The following is a 17857-nucleotide window of genomic DNA, read 5'->3' on the forward strand; positions in this document are numbered from 1 at the left end:
GTAGGTCATGGAAAATTAATTGCTTTTAGAGGTGATATAATACTCTTCCTACAAATGAATTCTAATGAAAAGTTTTACTTTCGGTTAGCTACGAAAACGTCATCGCTTGAGAGGATTCTGCGTGTGTTCGTACCAAATGCAATTTTATAATTTGTCTTTCTTGTATTATTCTTGCATATTCTATTTTAATTTTACAAGCTATTTTTACATAGAATAAATTCTGCATTTAAGAATAAGGATCATAATTCATCTTTCATGAAAACTCAGCTTCTACTGAAGTTACTACTAAGCAAAGGTTTTAGTTTTCCAGTTATTAATCAAATAGGTATTTCAGTGAAAATAATTAATCAAACCCATATTTCTAAATCGTGAAAAATAGGACAAACTGTTTTGAAATTGTCAAAAAATTTCTGAAGGCATACTGATTGCAAAATAATGGACCAGAATATTAGACCAAGACCTTCTTATAAACGGACTTTTGTTAAAGTATGTAATAAAAAAAATATATTTTAAATGCTTTTGAAATTTATACCGATTTAAACTTGATAAGTTCGACCTTAGATTGACGCTTGTTTAATGAGAAAAAGGCTATATGTTTCGAAGAAGATTAACACAAACGAAAAGAAGAAGTATCCATTATTATTATTTCTGTTGTTTTTGTTAACGTCACTAACAGACAACTGTTTATTTCGTAACTTATAACTCAGTATTTGTCAGCCATAAGAAACTGTAAATCCCTAACCATTGCCTAAGATTTAGTTGTTAAACTGAAAGAGAAACCCATGCCGATTTTCTTTAAAACTGTAATTTGTGAAACATAATTCCTAAAAACCACTGTATATTTAAAGAAAAATATTTCTTAGATGTAAATTTAAAATTGGAATATTTTTTCCATGTATAATTGTATATGATTTTATTATGTTTACTTATCAAATATGAAAAACGAAATATTTTATGTTGCAGGTTTCAAAATGCCTTATTGGCCAAATAGCCGGCTTATGTGGGTTGTACAACAAGGAACAGTTTGACGATAAAACTACACCAGATGGCAGGCTGGTGAAAGACACTGAAACATTTGGAGACAGTTGGAGTGTGGGATCACTAGAAAGATGTATGCCCCCAACGTGCCCATTTGACATCAAGAAAAGGGCAACTGAAGTCTGCGAAGAACTCAGGTAATGACAATCTCTCCTGAAATTTCTTACGAATAGCTTTCTTTTATTCTGTAGGGTTTTCTCCTTCATATCTAACATGGAGCTTATGCAGATAGCCCTTAGGTGCTTTCCTTCAAATAATCCGTCAGCATGTTTGCTAACAAAATTAACTTAAAAATCAAAAAAGAACTTTAGTTCCTTGCACAGAACTATGGCTTATACTACTGGCCGCATTAGTTATACTGCGAGTACCCAATAATGTAATATTTATATATTATATTTAATGTAGTGAGATAAATATTAAAAATAAAATTCAAATAGCAGTGATATTCTGAATATTCTTTATTATACCACTTTTCAAGAAAGTTAAGAATATTTTTTTTACGGTTCAAAAAGATTTAGTTCCAGTGTTTCTAAATTTTCATCTTGCAGCTGCCTTCTTTTACATCATTGTTTACATAAAAGTTACATCATTGTCCCAGATCCTTTTCCTAAATCTCTATACCTTGAAAAGCGTGACCAAAAAAAAAAAAAAAAAAAAAAAAAACTATCTTAAGTAACATTTCTTCTGATGTTGACTCTTACTGAATTTAAGAAACCTATCATTTAGTCAGAGAATATGTTAACACATGTTTCAACTGCATTAAATAGAATTTTTATTATTTTTCATTGTACAATAACATCAGTGTCTTCTCTACAAGATGCCTCGATAAATGTTATTAGTTATTTTGTATTGGTGTACATGACCTGCTAAAAACGTTTGGTTAAACATATATTCTTTGATCAAGAAATAGAGTTTCAAGAATGCATTAATATTATAATTAGAAACGCTACAATACGCTACGCCCAACATGAAATAAGAAACTATGTAAAACGTCTAAAACAGGGCTAAAGGTCACAATCAGCGTACGCTTAACTTCTGCTGTTATGCAACCTGCCATTGCTACGTCACGGAATCTGGTATAAGGATTTTGTTTCAATGTTCTTACTGTTTAACTTTACGCCAAGACGGTGTAAAGTTTCGTTCAGACAACGGTTTTGTCGTCAAAAAGCTTTGTAGTTTAAGGCATAAACGTCATAATTCCTTTCATACCTGTTTAGCAGAGTTTAAGCCATAGTCAGTAAGGGAAGAGAAAGTTGCATATGCATAAATGTGTAGCTGACTCGGCGAAATCGTCGACCGATGTTTACTTCGGTGTGACTGGTCGGCTGTTATACAGAGTGTCATAAAGTTGAAAAGATAGAACATTTAGAAAATAATAAACAAGTTTTTAAAATACTAACATTTAAAAATAATAAACAAGTTTAATAATAAAATAATAAACAAGTTTTTCTATAAATAATAAACAATTTTTTCTGATATAGCCAAAGTCTGGTTGCCTATCAAGGAAGCTTGGCTTAGACCACTTATCATTTTAAAACCGCTGTGCAGACGGAGCTTAACAAGCGATCACAACGAAGCGAGCACGAACTGACATTCGATCGACGATTTCGCTGAGTCACCTGTATATTTACGCATGCGCTACTTTACCTCCCTTGATTGGTTACAGTTCCAAAAGCAAGAATGAAGCTAGTGACTTTTACACCTTATACTATGAAAACTGGGATAGCTGCCCTACTAAAAATGCCCCATAGAAACCAGTAAAACTTTTTATGGGTACCCATAAGATTTTATGGGTTTTTATTGACTTTTACTGGTTTCTGTTGGTCTTTGTGGGTTTTTTTTACTGGTTTCAAAATGACCCATAGAAACCAGTAAAACTTTCTACTGGTACCTATAGAATTTTTGATGGTCTCTATTGACTTTTACTGGTTTCTATTGATCTCTGTGGGTTTTTCTTACTGGTATCAATTGACACCCATACAACCAACATTCAATGGCAGAACTTTGTACTGGTTTGTATAGGTTTATATTGACTTTTACTGGTTTTCTTACTGGTATCAATATAATAATAAATCTTCTGTTGGTTTATATGGGTTTGTGCTATTTTTTTATCTGACGTTAATATACTTGTAAACAATAAAATTAATAGAAAGAAAATATGATCTCTTTAAGACCACCAGAGTAACCTGGAAACGCAGGTGGTCATTTTAGAGAGGGTTTTTACTAAATATGCTTATTTATTTGATTAAAAATTTTTTTTCGGAAACAATAACAGTAATCATATACACCACACACAACAAGGCCGCAAATAAAAATTCATCTTTGCAAGTGGTCGCCTTAGAGAGGTGATGCTCAATACCAATAGATACTCACGTTCTCAGAGATACGTTTATCTTTTAGAGGTGGTCGTCTTAGGGAGATTGCATCTACGGAATGAATCTCTCTAAGGCGACCAGACACTCTTGCAGAATTTTCTTTGTGAATGGTCGCCTTACAGAGAGAATATTCAATACCAAAGTATACTTATGTTTTCAGAAATACTGGTCTCTTTCAGAGGCGGTCGTCTTAGGGAGGTGGTTTTTGCTACGAGTTGGTTCTCTGAATACACACACATAAGCACTTACATTTCTGATATTACAAATAAACACCGGTATCAACCAACATCTCTTTAACGCGAACAAGTTCATTCAGAATCGCAAAACTTTTCTCCCTGTTAACGCTGACGTGAAAAAAAAAATTCGCCCTCTCTCCCCCACTCTCAGAAGTTTCCCAAACAAGCAATATGGCGCCGCTCTATTTATTGTTGTGCGATGGTGGTGTTATTTTCTTCGTGGTTGTAGTAATGCAATATATTATTTACTAGGATTTACTGTATTACAAATTTTACTATGTTTTACTGTTTAGAAATTAGTAATAAATAATAAAATACCAGCACTGACTATGAATATACAACTAAAGCCATGCACGTGTAATCGTGTTTAATGTTTGAGAGAACGTTGCTGATAACTGACTAGCTGTGAAATGGAGATTCTGTGCTTGAAATTGATTTTCCATCTTTACTTTTAACCTGAAAAACAATGTGCTTAAAGACTGAAAAGTGATAATTTCAGACTTGATAATTTGGTTCAGTGTACAGATGCAGAAATATAGTTTTTGCATCCTACTGAAACTGTATTTTGGAAAATTTATTTTTTTGATTACAGTTTAGAAATACTTTTTTAAAACTTGTTCATGTAGATGCTTTATCATTTGAATATTATGTACTAATAAATTTGAGCATACCTTACTTAAAAATGATCTTGCATGATTCAATTTTTCAACTAATGTGATGTGGCCGAGCAAAAAGAATGTTTTTTTATGTTTTGAAAAATGTACTAATTATATTTCGCGAGCAAAAAAGGTAAGTTTTATTAATGAAATAAACATTGAAATATTTAATGTGTTTATTACTTACTGAATGGGGTAGACAAGACATACAAGCTTAAGGAATCTTTTTTCCACTACTAAAATTATGTGAAAATTTAGATGATCATAGTAGCTTACATTGTTTTTTCTTTTTGGTCTATTTTTCTTTACAAGTATGAGACTAGAACCACATTTTTACATTAAATATTTTATGCTATTTTGTTAAAACACATATAATCATTTTTATGCATACTTTAATTTTCATTATTATTAGTTTGATGAAGAAAATTTCAAATGTGTTTTTCATAAATTGCTTTTGAAATAGAAATAGATTTGTGAATAAGATTTATGTAATATTAAATGTACTAGTCTTGGGAGTATAAAAAGTGAATTATTTATTTGCAAAAAATTACATTAAGTTGAAACCTCATATAGTGGTTATTTTCTTAAATGACCACCTCTGATAATGGCACATTTGTCAGGACAATAATTAAATAACAGAACTTAAAAAATCATTCATAGTTTTGTCAGGCTACAGGAACTGGCATTATCTCGAATTGTGGAGTTGATTGTTTTAGGAACGTTTTGCTGTATAATCAATTGACTTCGGTGTAGTAATTTTTACGTGGGTATGAATTTTGCAGAAGTAATTGAACGTTTTTACGAGACATTTAAAACCAAAGCTTTTCGGATCATGAGTCTTATAAGGGCACTGTTATAGCATTGCTTTCAAATATAGTTAGAGTAATATTTAAACATTTTTTTCGGAAGCACTTCCACAGGGAATCCGGTTGTTCTCTGCGGATGAAAAACCCATATAAATAAATCTTCTGTACAGCCTTATACAAATGCAGTTAAAATTACTGTCATTACAATTAAGCGAATATAGCTACATTTGTTTACAAAAAGTTATTGCTAAATACTGCACTATATCAATTTCATTTGGCATTGTAATTTCAGAAAATGCTCAGCATGAGGTATTTTTATATTATATAATCTACTGTCAAAAACAATAGCTACCTTTTCAGTACTTTAAATTTTACTATTGAGAATTTTTATGGTTCAAAATAATATTTCTATACATTATTTCAAGTATTCTTTCTACAATAGAAATCTACACAACTCGCACCTAAAACACTGACTCAAATTTATTCCAATAATGCATCGCTTTAATTAAATTTATGTTCCTTTGAGATGATATATGAAAAACCTTGTGTAATAATAAATTATTAATATATATAGGTAAATGGTATTTTTATATATTTTTTCGGGTAAAGTGCAGAATCGCCCACTTATTTATTTGGCACTTTGTACAAAAGTAAAAGGAATTGGATTTTTGTCAATTTTCTTTTGACGTTTTAAGTGAAAATAGGTCGATGTGTACATGAATAAAGTCAAAGGAGTGCACAATGGCATTTTTGTGCAATTCTGGGATGTTTTTTTAAGTGAAAATATGTCGATGTGTACATGGATACCGAGTATGTGCAATTCTTAAAAACACTCCAAGCAGTGGGCGATTCTACACTTTCCCAATTTTTCTATAGGAATTTATGTGAAAATGTGCTTTAGCCCACTGCTTGGCGATTTTCAGTAGCGGCGATTTTTTGAAAATCGCCACTAAACGTTGTATAAACAAAGTTGCGAAGGCGGAGCTATGTGACGTTTATAAATGGGTGGGACTAAGATTGTGACGTCACAATGTATTCCAGGGGCGTAGCTAGAGGGGGGCAAGGGGCGCAGAACCCAAGGGGCGCCAAACTGATATTACGACATTTTAGAATTAAATGTTTTCCATCCTTGGCAAGCAGTAGGGGGCGCGAAATCTTCAGTTGTCCTGGGCGCTGAAAACCCTAGCTACGACTGTGATGTATTCTCTACAGACATAGAAATAAGCATACTAAATTTTTTCTATTTCACACTATTAAATACGGTAAGTGAATTGTAACAGTTATTAAAACTGTAAACAACGTCGCAGTCTTTCATACAGGGTGAATATTTTTAAGCTTTAGTATTTATACAAATAAAAACAGATTTTTTTAAATTTTAATTTCATATTGCGGAACATTTTAACTTTATCATCTTTACAAAATTACCTTATTGCTACATAACGAGACTATCTCTTACATACTAGTAAGTAAACAATCTTCATTATTTTCTAAAAATTTTTAAGCTTTATATTAATAAAAAAAGGGAAAATATTTATTATTGAATATCAACATCATACACAGCTTTCATTTCCATGTTTCTTAAATTCCTAAACCACGTTCTATACTTTCGTATTAGAATTCTACTCATTAATAAATTTAAAAAATCTAATTTCTCACAATGAAAGAAAGTAAGAAAATATTAAAAATAAGCAATTTTAAAAAGAAAAAATATTTTCACTTACCCTTTTCAGGAAAATAAAAAGTCTTTTTGACAATGACGACACGTTTCCCTTGCATTTCCAATAAAGTAATAAATTTACATGTACATTCACTCACCTCTCTCAGCATCACAGATAAATCCATAGCGATTGTTTATTTAACAAAATATATGCAGAAATATGGCAAAAACACACAGATAAAACCACTCGATTGATAACTACCACATAAGAACATTCAAACGGCAAATGAATTAACTGCTCAAATTACGAAGTAAAAATTCCAAAAGAAATCGTCTGCTTGGAAATTCTTTTTAACTGCAAGTATAGTTTTGAAAGCATAAATTATCGTCTGCTAATTGACAATTTGTTTTCGGACATTTGTGCTCTCTCCGAAGAAATTTATTCGTATCTAGTTATTAAAAAGCGCTATGAAAGCCATGGCTTTTCGATATCTAAAGCTACGATAGGTAATATTGTCAACGATAGGAAATTAAAAAAAAGACAACAAATATAATGAAATTAAAAAACAAAATAAAATCTGAAATTTAAGATTTTACATTCGCCCCAAAGGTGCATTTTTTAACACTTTGCGTGTTACCTTTATTAATTAAATATCATGTTCTTCGCACTTAAACCGTAAAATTCAGTTCAACAGCAATATCACAAAATAATTTTAAAATAAGCATATCTTTAGATTTTCCGATACACAGACTCGCGCGCTGGAGATAAAAATGTTTTTATCTGTAGAGAATTGTCATTGCTTGCTTTGAAATTCCTCAGTATGTTAATCAAAAATTCGTTAAAGTTTTACAAAATATGAAAACGATAATAAAACAAATTCCAAATTTCAAATTTGGGCTTCCAGATGCCCATATTCGCAGGAGGATGACGTTATTCTAAATTTGATGTTTCTAGTAACGTTGTTTTATCAAAATAAGGGAAACATACATACATTTATGAAGATTTTTAATCGTTTAATTCCTTTAAATATAATACAGTGAGATAATATTTGTTGGCCACAATTTGAAACACTGGCTACATTGGCTTTTCCCATGTACACATCGATCTATTTTCACTTTAAAAAAAATCCCAGAATTGCACAAACTCGGCATCGCGCACAACCTTGGCATTGCGCACCACATTGGCTTTGCCCATGTGCACATCGATTTATTTTCACTTAAAAAAACATCCCAGAATTGCACAAACTCGGCATCGCGCACCACATTGGCTTTGCCCATGTGCACATCGATCTATTTTCACTTAAAAAAAAATCCCAGAATTGCACAAACTCGGCATCGCGCACAACCTCGGCACTGCGCAGTACATTGGCTTTGCCTATGTGCACATCGATCTATTTTCACTTAAAAAAACATCCCAGAATTGCACAAACTCAGCATTGCGCACCACATTGGCTTTGCCCATGTGCTCATCGATCTATTTTCACTTAAAAAAACATCCCAGAATTGCACAACCTCGGCATTGCGCACCACATTGGCTTTGCCCATGTGCACATCGATCTATTTCACTTAAAAACATCCCAGAATAGCACAAACTCGGCATTGCGCACCACATTGGCTTTGCCCATGTGCACATCGATCTATTTTCACTAAAAAAAAAACCTCCCAGAATTGCACAAACTCGGCATCGCGCACAACGTCGGCATTGCGCACTACATTGGCTTTGCCCATGTACACTGCTCAAAAAAAAAATGGGACAGTCCTATATCTCCCGATCTACTGGGCCGATTAACAAAATTCAAATTGCGTTCTTCATGTCTCGAAAGCGCGACTTAGGATATATATTAGATTTATATATAGCACTATTCTAACATAGGTATTTTGACACAAAATCGGACTTTTTCTGAAATAACATACCAATTTTTTTACATATTTCGATTCTACGACTCAAATTACGCCTAAATATGAAATTTTGTAAAATTTGGTGAGAAATTTACGGAGAAATTCACAAATTTATGTTTGCACTTTTTTGTCAGTTTGCGCCAAGAATAGTTCACTTGGCGAACTTCTTAATATATGGCAACCTAGTTTGCTTTCCCGTGAGAGGAAAAAAAGTCACTATTGTTCCTTTTTTCCAAATAATATTCTTTATATTATATTTTTAATTATAACTTATTATTTTAAGTAATTTTTTTTTCCAATTTCATTTTAATTGTTTAAGTTGCATGGATTTTTCGAATAACTGTTTTAAAAACTTCTATTTACCTATTCGAACTGCGTAAATAAAGATGCAGCGTTTATTTTTTTTTCAAATAGTTTTCTTTATATATATATTTTTGTCATAGTTATTATTTTAGGTAATTTTTAAATTTTTATACTTTTATTTTAATTGTTTGTGTTGCACTTTCTCTTCAGATAATTGTTTTAAAATTTTATTCCTTCGAACTGAGCATTTTAAATATATTTATTAATGTAAATTTTCCAGAATTTGATTTTATTTATTTGAATTGCATTTCTTTCGGAAGAATACTTTGCAACCCAGACTACGATGCGTTTGAAAACCGTATATATTAAAAGAGAAAATACAGTAAAGCACAGTTAACACGCTTTTCAATGGTCGGTTCAGAAAAGATATATATAAATAAGAGAGATGTATAACCGACATTTTAACTTGTGATGACTTGCATACACTGCTTAAAACAGTTTTATCATTGTGCCCATTTATTTACACAATTTTATCCTACATTTGGTTTTTTAAAATGTTATTCATATTTTAGGAAAATATTTTATTTTTGAAATCCCAAGAATCAAATATCATAAGATTAAAAGATTTTAAATTTAAAAAAAATACAAATACTAAATTTTACTCAAATTTTTTTTTTTTTTCTCTTTTTCTTAAGGCGTTCTACTTTATTCTTGCTATTTTCTTTAGGCATTCTGCAAGTATATTAAAAAGTATCCAACTTTCCGAAATATCTTGGTATTTCTGACAATCATTTTAAATAAAGTTATCGCCTTCCATTTCATAAAGGACCACAAACGGCCGAGCGGTAAAGTCGCTGAACACTGGTAGTTCACTCCGGGGTTCGAATCCCAGTAAACGGGCTGGCTGCATGGGCGTTTTCGTGGTTTTCCCCATATGTAACGTGTATACGAGCCAGTTTCCCTTATAACGTCCTCCACGAAGGCATCCCTCCCTTTAGGCAGATAGCTCTCGTGTGCTTTGCCATAATTAAATAATCCAATCCTTAATTAAATATAATTTATTTGTAACTTCTACTAGAGCTGACGGTAAGAATTGAAATGCAAATGAATAATATCGTGTGCAGTCTTGATTAATATAAAATTAAAAATATTTGCATTCAGACAGAAAGTTTTTTGAAATATTTGTAATTACTTTATAAGAAGGATTTATTAATAACCGTAATAATTTCTTATTATATTACTGATGATTAGGATTCAGTTCTCTTGACAATTACATTCTAAATTAGAATTTTAAGGATATAATGAAAATACGCTACGCACAAAAATACATTTTAGGATAAAAAAATGAGTTGAATTTTTGTGTTTAAAACTTCTTAAATTCATTTTATAAACATCGTATCCTCGTTGTTAATTGAATCCAGAATGTTGTGTGTCGTTTATATAATTATTCTTACTCTTCCACAGAACCTGCTAATTTATCCAGCCATTAAATAACTGCAGATCATTTCAACATAACCATTGAACTTCCATTAATTCAGTCTCTAGAGGGTTGTATGTTTATATCATAATTAATATCATATAAAAATGATTATTCTAAATCTTATGTTTCTATAAAAATATACTGTGCTTTAAAAATATGGATGATAGTATCAGCCACTTCATAAGCAACAGTTTGTTTAGAAATAAATTATGCAGTTAATGTCATAAAATATTTTCATAAAATTCAAACAAAACATCAAACAAAAATTCTCAGTTTTAGACAATTCGATTTTAAAAAAGTTAAAATAAAGTAGCAGACGATAAAACGCCGAAGGTAAAAATTTACTCTTACAAAAATTTACTCTTATTTTTTTAAAAAAAAAAGGAAGAAAGAGAGAAATTAAAAAAATAATTAAAAATTTGAATAATATCATCTATAATTTTAAAAAAATAGCTTTCCATATAGTATTAATAAATATTCATTACGCATCATTGAGGGAAAATATTTCATATAACTAATTTTCCGCAAAATGTTACTTGAAATTTAAGGTTAAAAATAGCTGTGGCAATTCACTGTAACAAAAATCCATTGACCACATTTGGCGTTATTATCGCTCAAAAAAAAAAGATGCCAAATTTCAAAAGGCGAAAATATGTAAATTCGTGTATATCTTAGAAAATTGTGAATAAAAAAGTCAAATTTTTTGCAGATATGCTTAAAAATACACCTACTGTAAGATGATGGCAAAAATTTTATAGGTTATAATTCAAAATTTTTTTCGAAAAATTTATAAAAATTATTTAAAAATAGAAATTTAAAAATTAAAACACAAAAAACGGGTAAATTTTATTTGGAATGAACCTAAATTTCGATATGTGAAAGGAAAAATAATAAAAGTTTAATAAAAAAAGAGATATTAATAAATATTTACCAAATTCAATTAACATTGAGGAGCTAAAATTTTGAGAGCTAATATTTTAAAAACTACTCGTACGATTTTTACAAAACTCGGTATTCTGGCATAATTTGAGTCGTAGAATCGAAATATGTAAAAAATTGGTATGTTATTTCAGAAAAAGTCCGATTTTGTGTCAAAATACCTATGTTAGAATAGTGCTATATATAAATCTAATATATATCCTAAGTCGCGCTTTCGAGACATGAAGAACGCAATTTGAATTTCGTGAATCGCCCCAGTAGAACGGGAGATATAGCACTGTTCCATTTTTTTTTTTTTTTTTTTTTTTTTTGAGCAGTGTACATATCGATCTATTTTCATTAAAAAAAAAATATCAGAGAATTGCACAACGTTAGCTTTTCCAATCTTCTAGGATTGAGCCAAAAAGAAATACAAAATATTAAAATAAGCAACTTTAAAACGAACCATACAAGAGAAATTTTTTCACTTACCCTTTTAAAGAAAAATGTAAAGTCTTTTTAAGGGGTTTTTTATATGAATTTATTTCAGGGGGAAACCCTTTTGGATCCCCCCTCATCTTTAAATAAATTTACAAACGTTTATACGCCGTTTCCGTAATATATGTAGAAAAAAGGCTAAAACCCACAGGGGGGAAAACACTGGATTAAAAAAAGAAACCACATAAGAACATTCAAACCGCAACAGAATTAACAAGTAAAAAAAAAAAAATATAAATAAATAAAAATAAAATAAAATAAAAATAATGAAAGCTTTAGATTTTACATTACGCCCTGGGCGTTCTTTTTAACGTTTTGTGTGTTACATTTCTTTATCATATAATGTTTTTTACACTTAAACCATAAAATTCAGTTCAACAGCAATATCGCAAAATAATTTTGAAATGAGCATATCTTTAGAATTTCTGATACACAGTTTTGCGCTCTGCACGTAATTTTTTTTTTTCGTACTGTGTTGCAGTTGCTCGCTTTGAAATCTTTGAGTTTGCTAATAAAAATTTCGTTCAAGTTTTACAAAATATCAATCAGATAATAAAAAAAATTCCAAGTTTGGGCTTCCAGATGCCCATATTAGGTTGGAAACGTATGTTATTCAAAATTTGATGGCTCTAGGTACCGTTGTTTTATCACAATGCGAGAAACATTTATGCAGATTTTTCAATATTTAATTTCTTTAAATATAACACAGGGCGATAACATTTAGTGGCAACAGAATAACAACACAGCTTCAAAACATCGGGTTAGCCATGTTGGCGCGTTTATTGCCCATTGAAAAACAATCGCCAAGCAGTGGGCTAAACCGCATTTTAACCGGAATTTAGTTTCATTAAATTAGTTATTTAGTATAATTATGTGTATATGAGTATATTCACACTTATTCGCATAGATGGAATTTTTACAGTACGAAAGTTGATCTTTTTTACATCAAGAACTATATATACTATAAATACCCATTATGTTATAGATTTTATTTATATAAAATCTGTGGAAGATTATATAGCACTAAAAGTGAGATACGGAATAAAACATTATACGCTATGAGATATTTTCTTAATTCCCGAACTGTGCGTTAAGAATTGGTATTTGTTGAAACTTGTAAATTTTTTTAAATTCATTTTGTTACAATATAATTTATTGTATTTTGGGTACTATTAAGTTTAATTTATTGTATTTTGGGTACTATTAAGTTTATTATATGTTATCTTCATGTTTCATTTATTTTTTGAGAGATACAAGTAACATTCAAAGTATTGTAATAAGGGGTCGACACAGTGTTTGTATATTATTATTTCTTCACTACATTATATTCTTGGATTCATCCTTTCTTCCACGCAAAACATCTATGTGTATGCATGTCATAATAAGCTACAGGGTGTTACTATCATTGGTAAGCGAGCTTTAAGGGGATAGCAAGTATGCTAAATTTGAACTCTATGTTAAGTTTCTAATTTGCAAGTCCCGTATTCTTTTTGCTTGCTTGTTAATAATGTTTCTCTTCCTGAAAATTTGGGTTTCTTCTAGTTTTGTTTTTTAATTTGGTTTAGTGCATTGTAGGTAACTTAAAATTTAAGCAGATGCTAGAAAGTACCATCCTTTGGCAATACATTTCTCATTAGGTATCAAATTGTTAAACAAGCTGATGTGATTAAATACAATTGTTTAATTTCCCAATTAAAGAACTGAAATACAAATATATGCAGTGAGGTACAGTACTATATGTATATATTTATAATGAAATGAATAATATATATACAGTCAAAGTAATGATTCGCAACCATCAAATGAAATGATATTATATATATATGTAATGGATTCTGTAGTCGAATACAAGCAGCTGAATCCGTAATGAACAGCAAGAATTTTGATGGCTTAGAGATGTTGAAACTCAAATCCACAATGAATAAGAAATTTGGCGGTTGAGGTAGATTTAATTCAACTTTTCTTTCAGCAAATATGTTGCAGCCACAAACAAGTTGGCACATTATTTATGCCTATTCCAAAAATTAACTTTTTTGATAAATGTGTAGTAAGAAACAAGGAGCAGACAGACTGCAATCCAGCTAATACAAAGCGTAAAAAGCAAATGCGTTAAGGGTGAAATCTTAATTAAGACCGAGTTAATTTTGGTTTTCGATGCATTTTTACTCGTATTTGATAGTTAATACTGCTATAAAATTACAATTGGCTGTTTGAGTTTTAGTTTCTTTTACAACATCAAGTTATGTAAGAGTCATATGACATGAATTAATCTCGAAATGATGCAGTACAGAAAGAAACTGTTTTTAGAATAGAGAAGGAAAATTAATTTTACGCTGCTAATTTAATCTTTTGCATATTCCTTATTTTTCTTACATATATACATGTACATATATCATTCGATGGTTGTGAATCATGACTTTGGTTATTATCTTTCTATTCATTTTATTTTCAGAATTATATAAAGGTAGTTTAAAATTTTGTAATATGTTTATAGATATTGACGTGCATTAAGGACAGGCTCGTAGGCTTCTAGATATTTTAAAATTTTTATTTATTCGCATTGAGTTTTATTTAAAATTACTTTACATGCTTTCTCCGCAATTTAGTTCTGTTCAGTGCTAATTATGTACTTCTGCTGGTTTATGTTTTTATGGAAATTTGATTTACAGTTCTATTTTTGTGTATTGTTTTTTATAGGGATTCTGTATATGGATAGCCGTTCTATGTACGATTCTATGTATGGATACTCCACTATAGTATAATGCTATTGGTTCTGTTTATGGGTTTTGTGCAGCGATTTTTCCAAGAGGTACCTTTATTGGTCTGTGGATTTTTGTGTAGTGGTTTTTACAGGATTTGGCATATGGGTGCCTGTACATGCTTTTGTTTACTGGTTTTTACAAGGCATAGACCTACGGAATATCCATTTTTTTTATGGAAATTTGGCCAATGGATATGCATATAAAGTTTTGATTTTTGGCTATGGGTTTTTACTGGGATTTTGTTTATAGTGCCTACAGTTCTACAGGTTTCTACAAAGATTTGGCCTACTCGTATCCGTACAGTCGTACGGGTTTCTGTTTACAGGTTTTTTTACGGGTATTTGGCCTACAGGTACCTATACAGCTGTGCAGGTTTCTTTCTTTGGGTTTTTACGGGTATTCGGCCTATGGGTACCCGTACAACCGTACGGGTTTCTTTTTATGGGTTTTTACGGGAATTTGGCCTACGGGTACCCGTACAATCGTACGGGTTTCTTTCTATGGGTTTTTACGGGGATTTGGCCTACGGGTACCCGTACAACCGTACGGGTTTCTTTCTATGGGTTTTTACGGGGATTTGGCCTACGGGTACCCGTACAGTTGTACGGGTTTCTGTCTATGGGTTTTTACGGGGATTTGGCCTACGGGTACCCGCAGAGCTGTACGGGTACCCGTAGGCCGATTCCCCGTAAAAAAATTTTATGGGTTTCTACGGGGCATTTTTAGCAGGGTGAGAATACTCAAATGAAAACGTAAGGTAATGGTCTTCCATCTGAATGTAAACCCGTGAATGGACGTAAAACTCCGATTGTCTGTTTGACATGCCTGATCGTAAATGACTGAACGTAAGACGTTGATCGTCCATCTGAAACGCCAAATCTATCTAAATGATCCCTTATGGACTATTAAATGAAGGAATGAATAGTTTGATAAGTCTTTTGTCCACCTTAATACTTCCTAATTGCTCAAGAGGGTTACTGAAATGAGTTACTGATTAGTACAATTACTTAGCATATTTCTGAGGTACACAAACATTCAGAAACTGGATCTGAAAGCCAGGAGATTTTGTTAACAATCGGTGAGGGCTGTCAACTGCAATGAGCAGATATGGCCTAGATTTCAAAAGATAAGAATTTAGGACAATTAGAACAGCCAATATATACATCTCTGTTAGAGATGTTTTATATTCATACTCAATATTAACATCACTCCAGTGAGTTTCTTCTGGAATAAGGACTTCTTCTAAAACATTTGCAAACTATTTTGCATCTGTTTGTCCCTTTATCTGTCAGATTATAAGTTAAAAGGGAAAATGTACAGTTTATTAATAAGTGCGATTTTATTTTCAGAAAAGAACCATTTAGTACATATTGCTCTGAATATGTGAAATTGGAAAGTCGAATTCATTCCTGCATCTCGTTCATGTGCGAATGTCTGCAACAAACAATCGATGCGAGAAGCAGGCCGTCCAAAGACGTCTTCTATGAGTTTGAGTTCACCAGTTCCTGCAAATGCCTGGCCTACGACAGCTTCGTCGAGGCTTGTGAAAGTGCGATACGGAAACCTGTGTCGGAATGGAGAATACAGTACGACTGCAGTAAGTCGACGCTATTCTTTATGATTAATATTATTTTAAAAAAGGAACTAAATAATTGGATATAAATGGGGGAATTTTATATTCGGTTCTATGAAAGTACGAAATTTTGACTGTTTAACTAAATAGTGTTTCCTGTTTTGTTTCATTCAATTAAAAATATACAGACTCCATACAATTATAAGAAATTATCATAATTTTCTCTTGCATGCCCTCGTGGTGTAAATGCATGTCAACTATCAATTAAAATATCCATGATTCGTATCCCAGGTACGGCCAGTCAATTCTTTATGTCTGTTTCTTCGAAAAATTCAATAGACTCTACGGTGAAGCTTTTGGTGTATATTAAATTTGATGCATATTATAACTCGTCACCACCTGGAGTTGGTCGACTGGGTCTCATGCCTCTCCCGAGTTGATTTATATGAAGGTAAAGTCATAAGGAATTATCGTATCCTCTTGTACGTACTCCGTGGTCTGAATCGTTAACATAATAGCTGGTATATCCATGATTCGAATCTCGGCTACCACTCAGCTGACTTTTCATATTTCGTCGTCTAGTCCCCACAATGGCGTCTGAATTTAAATTTGGCAGACAATAATTCTTCATCTTCTGGAGTGGTAAACTGGGTCTCGTGTCTCTCTCCGGTTGCCTTTTATGTGAGAAAGAATGCAACGAAATATCGCATTCCCTTGTGCGTGCTATCGCGATGTCAGTGGTTATGGAGTCCAGCTAGTAATAAAAGATTCGTGATTTGAATCCCCGAGAGGGCACATTCGTTTTTATATCTCTTCAAAAACTTGACTCTGTATGTTAAAACTTATAAATTGCTCGTGATACAAACTGTACGCGTAAAACAGAGTAATTATTTATGATGAAAATTCAAGTCCTGTTGCATATAATTATAGTGAGAAAACTTTATGTAGTAATTAATTACTTTATTATTTCACTTTAACTTTCAATATAGCCAAATCTAAATGTCAAATAAAGTTCGGCCAGCTTGAGAACAATGATAGAAGAAATTATCATAGATTTCTGAGCTCTTTCAAATTATAATAGTTCTTAAATTAAATCTTTAAAAAAAAAAAAAAGAAAAGAAAAGAAAAGAAAAAATACTGAAGTTGTTAGGCAGAACAAATGTGCGATTGAAACCATTCTAAGATAGTAAGTCAATACAAAATTAGAAAATTATGAGTGAAATGTTAAAAATTATCAAATTAGCACAGTTTCTTATAATTTTCAAATATTTAAAATAATACGATGTGTGGAAAATAAAGCTTAACTTGGTCGGTGAATGTAATAAACTATTATTTCTTTCTCAGCTCCCGACTGCCCACCGGGTATGGAATGGCAGGATTGTGGACCGGGATGCGAACTCACGTGCGACAATTACCATGACAGGGAATCCATTTGCGGCACCGACTGCACTCCAGGTTGCTACTGTCCGTCCGGTATGATCCGTTACCACAACCGTTGCGTCAAGCCAAAGATGTGCCAGGATTGTAAGTTGTTCAGATAGCATTACTTTGCATTTATCTTCGATGTTATTTTAGAATTTTAGACGCTAAGTTTTAGGTTTATGCTATGGCGCCCAACGTGGGGCTTGAACCCATGAACCGGAGATTAAGATTCTC

General features: G+C 31.8%; 1 protein-coding gene across 2 annotated transcripts in view; it reads left to right on the plus strand.

The window, feature by feature from the left end:
* LOC118192014 (hemocytin-like) overlaps window positions 1-17857 on the plus strand; it is a 342722-nt gene that overhangs the window by 270387 nt on the left and 54478 nt on the right. For both annotated transcript variants that reach the window (XM_085819309.1, XM_085819312.1), the window contains exons 60-62: window positions 964-1175; window positions 15978-16225; window positions 17546-17725. In XM_085819309.1, the coding sequence (XP_085675435.1) occupies window positions 964-1175; window positions 15978-16225; window positions 17546-17725 (640 nt within the window). The remainder of the gene's footprint in view (window positions 1-963; window positions 1176-15977; window positions 16226-17545; window positions 17726-17857) is intronic.

This window comes from Stegodyphus dumicola, chromosome 1 (assembly GCF_044657685.1).
Source record: "Stegodyphus dumicola isolate Sdum_Otavi_A_Nest chromosome 1, ASM4465768v1".
Taxonomy (NCBI): domain Eukaryota; kingdom Metazoa; phylum Arthropoda; class Arachnida; order Araneae; family Eresidae; genus Stegodyphus; species Stegodyphus dumicola.